General features: G+C 40.4%; 1 protein-coding gene across 2 annotated transcripts in view; it reads left to right on the forward strand.

Moving 5' to 3' along the window:
- Nucleotides 1-2018, forward strand: part of LOC118477785 — an 11356-nt gene extending 9338 nt beyond the window's left edge. For both annotated transcript variants that reach the window (XR_004858608.1, XM_035970099.1), the window contains 3 exons: nucleotides 845-935; nucleotides 1279-1347; nucleotides 1709-2018. Coding sequence is in view for 1 of the 2 variants with exons in the window: in XM_035970099.1 (XP_035825992.1) it covers nucleotides 845-935; nucleotides 1279-1347; nucleotides 1709-1775 (227 nt within the window). In the remaining variant the exon portion in view is untranslated. The remainder of the gene's footprint in view (nucleotides 1-844; nucleotides 936-1278; nucleotides 1348-1708) is intronic.
- Nucleotides 2019-7285: the final 5267 nt, after the last annotated feature.

Raw genomic sequence — 7285 nt, forward strand, 5'->3', positions numbered from 1 at the left:
GCTGCCAATAACTAGTGATGTTTTATATATTTTTAAGCATTCTGGTATAACCTTGCGGTAGGGTCAGCACCTAAGATTAGCAAGCTGCTGCCTATAAAACTACAGCAGACGAACATTGGCTTCTGACTTACTATATATGAAAAAACGAACATGCAATTCTCCTTGCAAATTCTTAATTGAATCATTCGATGACAATGCACCATTTGTATTTCAAACGATTGTTGGTTTCATTTCCCTTTGTGTTGTTCAACTTTTTTCCTTTTGCTGTTCGAGCTGCCCATGTAAGTAGGGCCATGCATGCTTTTACACTTTACTGAAATTGTATTCAGATATTCTCCACTCTCTTTTTTAGGTATTTAAGATGTAGCACACGTTACTGAAATTGTATTCAGATATTCTCCACTCTTATTTTAGGTAGTTAAGATGTTGCAAAAGAATGGTAGGATTCTCTTCAAATGAAGAAATAATTACTTGATTGATTGCTTATCTCATGCTACAGTGAAAAGAACGGGAAGTAGTTTTTACTGGCAGAAAAAGCACCTAATATTACCAAGCTTCTGCCAATAATCTGGCCTAGGAGTAAAGTTTCTGAAGTGAGAGATATTGTTATTACAAAACGACTGATACAGCCCCTAAGCTTAGCATGCTGCAGTCAATGATGAAATAGAATAGGGTATTTATATATTGCAGATACAGCACCTAAAAATAACAAGCTGCTGCCTAGAGAATCCTAAAAAAGATGAAGATTGATTGAATCTTTATAGGCCAGGGCTTAGCCATTTTAAGATACAGCAGCTAAGAACAGTAACGTGATGCCTATGTATGAATTCTTCTTCCGAGCGAGGATGTTCAGCACTCCTTCCCTCCTACCACCATCCTGGCAAAGGACCGGCACTGGAGTACCCAAATAGAGGCGTCTCTTATGGACCAGACAGGTTCGTTTTTAATTTAATGTCCAAAAGGGAAGTAAAGGTTGAATGGGAAGTCGGTGTTATAATTAGAAAGGTTTCAAAAGACTGACGGTCAAGCAGGAAATGCACCCCGCTGTTATTGTAAATGAAAATGTAACACACATTCTGACATCCGTAAGCATTCCACATTCTTGAGCATTTCTTACCTACATTATGACCTTGTATTTTTCCACATGCATTGAAATTCATGGAGACATAGCATTTAATTCTGCACCTAGAGTGAAACTTAAAGCATAGAAACCAAAGTGTAAAAACTTCCTTTTTGTGGAGGTACAGTAATTATCTCCGGTTTTCTATCTTCTCTTAGAGTACATCCTGTTTCAAGAGGTGTATTCTGGAAGAGCGTCGAGTCATGTAGGACCATACAAGAGAAAAGGTGAGAATTGCTAGGTTACTTGTCTTCTTTGCTTCCCAAGCATACTGATTTAAAAGGAGAGGTACCTGAAAACTTGGGGAAACTATGCTTTTGTGCGAGAAATAAAGGACACGAACATTCAGAAATCTTTCCCCATTCCATTTTCTTTAGCTTGTCGTTCTTACGAAGGGATCTGTTTTCTTGAGCTCATCCTACCCACCCTATGACCATATAGTTTTCAACAAGCATTGTGCTCCCATTGGAAACCTAGCTTTTGAGTGAAATCAAAATTGAGCGAATGTCGGGGAAAGCATAGAGATCAAGCTGTGAAGACGTTCTGTTCAGGGAAGTTCTTTAGTTTTCTTGTTTTCTGTTTTCTCAGAATACATCTTGTGTCAAGAGATTTGCTGTGGAAGAGAATCGAGTCCTGTAGGAGCAGCGGAGAGTAAAGGTGAGAAATGTGCAGTCTTGTTTGTTTTCTTTCCCTTTGAAATTGACTGATGTTAGTGAAAAGATATAATAAGAGTCAGAAGACCAAGTAGTAGGCTAAATGGCAGAGACAGCAATTAAGATTAGCAGGCTGCTGCCAGTAACTAGTGTTTCTTTTATACATTTATAAGCATTTTGATAAAAATGTGTGGCAGAGACAGCACCTAAGATTAGCAAGCTGCTGCCAATAACTAGTGATGTTTTATATATTTTTAAGCATTCTGGTAAAAACTCGTGGCAGAGACAGCACCTAAGATTAGCAAGCTGCTGCCAATAACTAGTGATGTTTTATATATTTTTAAGCATTCTGGTATAACCTTGCGGTAGGGTCAGCACCTAAGATTAGCAAGCTGCTGCCTATAAAACTACAGCAGACGAACATTGGCTTCTGACTTACTATATATGAAAAAACGAACATGCAATTCTCCTTGCAAATTCTAAATTGAATCATTCGATGACAATGCACCATTTGTATTTGAAACGGTTGTTATATTTATATATGGCAGATACAGCACCTAAGAATATCAAGCTGCTGCCTACAGAACCTTAAAAAAGATGAAGATTTGCCGTGATCTCTTCTAACTAAGCTATATAAAGCAATGGAGCTTAATCATTATAGGCCAGGACATAGCTATTGCTAGATACGTGTCGTGTGTGAGGAGGCGTAGGCAAGTTGTCTTTGCGAAATATTGAATTATTCTGGTGATGAGTAACGAGTTGTTCAAATGATGTTTAGTTTCATTTCCCTTTCTGTTATTTAACGTTTCTATTTTTTTCTGTTTGAATTGCCCAGGGAAGTAAGCCTATTGTTGGTTTTTAAACTTCACTGGAATTTGTATTTAGATTTAAAGACTTATTTTTTTTAAAGGAACAGTATTTTTCTCCCGTTTTCTATTTTCTCAGGGCCCATCGTGTTTTCAAGACATTTATTGTGAAAGAGCGTCGATTCCTGTCGGACCAACCAAGAGAAATTGTTTGATCTGAAATATTGTTTGTCTTCTTTGCTTTTGAAGTATTTTGAAGTACATGTACATTTACAGAGAAATTATACATAGGGGAATATTACACTTTTTAAAAGATAAATGAAACCTTTTGTGTGTCCTAGTCGCTGTGATTGTTCTGTGTGCCAAAGCGGTTGTGTTCATTATGGTCTTTGATGGTTGTTGTGGTGTTTGTGTGTCGTGCGTGGTTGTAGTGGTGTTTGTGTGTCTTGGTTGTAGTGGTCATTATGGTTGCTAGTTGTAGTGGTCATTATGGTTGCTAGTTGCAGTGGTCATTATGGTTGAAGTTGTCGTGGTAGTCCTGGGCACATTTGTCATGGGCAAAGTTTTGGGATCATTATGGTTGTCTTGGATCAAGCCCTCATGGGTTTCACGGTTCAAAGTCGTCACGGATCTAAGTTGTTGTGGTCTTTGTATGTGGAGACCATCGTGGGTTGTAGTTGAAGTCGTCGGAGTTGTCGCTAGTCGAGGTTGTCGTTGTTGTCGTAGGTCGTCGTCATTGTGGGTGATGTGGGCGTTGTAGGTCGTGGGCGATGTGGACGGTGTGGGTTGTGGACGTTGTGGGTGATGTGGGATGTTGGCGTTGTGTGTGATATGGGCGCTGTTGGTCGTGGGCGATGTGAACGTTGTTGGTCGTGGGTGATGTGGGCGTTGTGGGTCCTGGGTGTTGTGGGCGTTGTGGGTCGTGGGTGATGTGGGCGTTGTGGGTCGTGGGCGTTGTGGTTCGTGGGCGTTGTGGGTCGTGGGTGTTGTGGGTGGTGGGTTGTGGTCGTCATGGATATTTTGGGTTGTATGGGTCAAGTGGTCTCGTGTGGAGGTCATCATGGGTTGTAGTCGTCGTGGTCATTGTAATGTTTGTGGGTCAAGTGTTCCTGGTCTCTGCAGGTGGAATTTGTTGTGGTTGTCATAGATCGAGGTCGTCATGGTGAAGTTGTTATGGCTATCAATATCATGGTGAAGTTGTTACATCTATCATGGTGAAGTTATTATGGCTATCAATATCATGGTGAAGTTGTTATGGCTATCATGGTGAAGTTGTTATGGCTATCATGGTGAAGTTGTTATGGTTATCATGGTGAAATTGTTTTGGCTATCATGGTGAAGTTGTTATGGTTATCATGGTGAAGTTGGTTTGGCTATCATGGTGAAGTTGTTATGGTTATCATGGTGAAGTCATCATGGTTATCATGGGTTGCAGTCGTCATGGTTATCATGGGTTGAAGTCATCGTGGTCATTGTGATTTGAGGTCGTCGTGGTCAGTTTTCCCGGGTCAAGGTTGTTGAGGTTGTCATGGTCGCCGTAGGTCGGTTGGTCAAAGTCATCGTGGTTTGTGGGTGGTTGGCGGGTGCTCGGGTGTGGTTTGCTCCTTCTTTCCCCTTAAACATCTATCATCTTTATCTCCCCTCCTTCTTATTTGTGTTTGTTACTCCCTTGTAACACCTCTAATCTTCGGCACTTATATGACCGTATTGTGTTGCAAGTGCCGTAAAACTCTTACGAAAAAAAAATACATTGTTGTTTTCGTGGGTTGTAGTTGAAGTCTTTGTGGTGTTCGTGGATGGAAGTTGTGGTGGTCGTCATGGGTTGAGGTTGTCGTGGTTTGTATTGGTCAAAGTTGTCGTGGTTTGTATTGGTCAAAGTTGTCGTGGTTTGTGTGGGTCAACGTTGTCGTGGTTTGAAGTCGTTGTAGTTTGTGAGGATAAAAAATCAAAAAGAGGGCGCTGCACAGTGGCCACCAGCAATGGCATGGTTGTGAAAGTGTTCTGTATTGGTATACTGTGTATTTGTGTATGTGTATGTATTCATACGTATGTATTTATAATTATAAATTTATGTATCATGAATGCATGTTTGCCATAGTAAACCAAAGTGCCGTTCTGGGATTAATAAAATTGTAATTTGTTTGTCCTTTCGTAAATAAACTTGTTGTGCAGAGAAACTTGGGTATATTGAGGTCGTGGGGCCTGACTTTCTATTTCGTTGAATCTGAGGAGTGTTCGTTAAAGCAAATTGATGTGAGGTCTTTGTGTAGATAACTGCAGGCACAAAGCAACTGATGTATGGTGTATTCGATTTCCTGAATCTAAATTAGTTTGGTTTCAAATGAGAGTCGTTGAATCAATCTGAGCTTGCTCATTTATGTGTTCATTGAATATGTGATATTTTATAACTGGTTTGAATGAATGTTTGAAAAACAGGGGAATCTCTCTCCTTATGTTGAGGCGGAGTTCCAATGTACTATGTTGACAAATAAAAGGAAATGAATGCTTGTCGTTTTCGTCGTTTTTATTTAAATGTCGTTTTTAATTAAATGTTGGTTGTTGTTTTAATGTTGTTTTTACGCCCTCATCAACACAATTTGTTTAAATCATTTAGGAGGCGGGCCTCTGACCCTGCCTGTCACTGTCGAGCCAACTTTGCTGTGGTCTGCTCCTTCCTTGGCAATAAAAATGGTATAGGTTTAACGCCTCTATCAACACTATTAGGTTTTTTAAGAGGCGGGACCTCCGGGTTTAACGACCATCTCCGAAAGGACATAGCCAAATGGAAATTGCGTGTGAAGTGCTTTTCCCAAGGACACAACATCGGACCGAGCTGAGGCTTGAACCCCCGAACGTGCAATCTCGTCATTACGAGTCCTGTGGCCTAACCACTAGGCTACCCACGCCACTCTTGGCAATAATCTATCGTCCATGTCTTTTCCATCTTTTTGGTGTTTGTTACTCTCTTGTACAATCAGGAAACGACAAATGCAGTTTTTGGGACACCTGAATAGACATAAGGGTCTTGAACATCTAGCTCTCACTGGCAAAATTGAGGGCAAGCGAGGCAGGGGTAGGCCCAGAACAACGTACTTAGGGAACCTTAACAAATGGGTAACAGGATAAGTTCAGGGAAACGTAGCTTTTTTTTAGAGCATCCGAGCAAAGGAATGAATGGAAAACCATGATCGCCGATGTCTGTCGCAGATCTGGCACTGGATGATGATGACTCTCTTGTAACACTTCTAGTCTTCGACACTTTTATGACCTGTTTGTATTGCACGTGCGGAAAAACGCTACAACAAAAAGGGTCAACCTGTTCTAAGGGGGATACAATATCCCAGCTGAAAGACCAAGATACTCGATAAACCTTTCAGCTGGCTCAGGAATTGAATTCATGTCTTCTGTGTGTAAGAGAGAGGGTCATTCACTCACGTATTCTCTCTCACTCTTATTCACACTCACTCACTCTCTCTCTCTCTCTCTCTCTCTCACGCTCTCTTATTCACTCTCACTCACACTCACTGTCACTCCCACTCTCTCTCTTATTCTTACTCACTCACTCTCTCACTCACTCCCTCTCTCTCTCTCTCTCTCTCCCTCACCTACTCTCTTACTCACTCTCTCTCTGTCTCTCTCTCTCTCATTCACTCACTCTCACTCTCATTCTTAATCTCACTTTGACTTTCACTCGCTCACACCTTCACTTACTTTCACTTTTCACTCACTTTCCCTCACTCTCACCTTCTCACTTACTCTCTTTCACTCCCACTCTTTCACTGACTCATTCACTCACTCTTTCCCTCTTTCTCTCTCTCTCTCACTCTCTTTCTTCCTCCAACTCAGTTATTCATTCTCAATGTTACTCACATTTTCTCTCACTCAAAACAGTAGGAGGAAAAAGAAATAATAACAGTTCCGGCTTATCAGAACACATTCATTTTTTAATAAAAATTTAACTTTTTCGTTTTAAAATAACTGGAATGGCACTGGGGATATTTTCAAAGAGGTTATAAATCAGTTCTACTAGAGCTCGCGCCTGTGGGGTCACCCAGATAAAGCAGCAAAAGCCCGCTCAGCGCGCGGTACCGCCATCATAGAGAGGATTAGAAACAGCGCTGTCTCGCTGCGCGTCCCACTCAACGTCTCTAGGCCTTCTTAATAAATCTAGTATGAGCGTTGAGCATACCGTGAGCGCTTAGTTCGTTTTTTTTATAGCTAACTTGCTCTTCCATGACATACTTGCATACACAATACCGCACCTTTTGACCGACTGTGGGGAACATGAATGTTGTAGCCTACTTAAACGTGGCTACAAATGAATAGACAATAATGGTAAATAAACGTGGCTACAAATGAATAGAGAATAATTGTAAATAAACGTGGCTACAAATGAATAGAGAATAATTGTACATAAACGTGGCTACAAATGAATAGAGAATATTTGTAAATAAACGTGGCTACAAATGAATAGAAAATATTTGTAAATAAACGTGGCTACAAATGAATAGAGAATAATTGTACATAAACGCGGCTACAAATGAATAGAGAATAATTGTAAATAAACGCGGCTACAAATGAATAGAGAATAATTGTAAATAAACGTGGCTTCAAATGAATAGAGAATAATTGTACATAAACGTGGCTACAAATGAATAGAGAATAATTGTACTTAAACGTGGCTTCAAATGAACTGAGAGATATGT

Source organism: Aplysia californica, unplaced genomic scaffold (genome assembly GCF_000002075.1).
Source record: "Aplysia californica isolate F4 #8 unplaced genomic scaffold, AplCal3.0 scaffold00220, whole genome shotgun sequence".
NCBI classification, from domain to species: Eukaryota; Metazoa; Mollusca; class Gastropoda; order Aplysiida; family Aplysiidae; genus Aplysia; species Aplysia californica.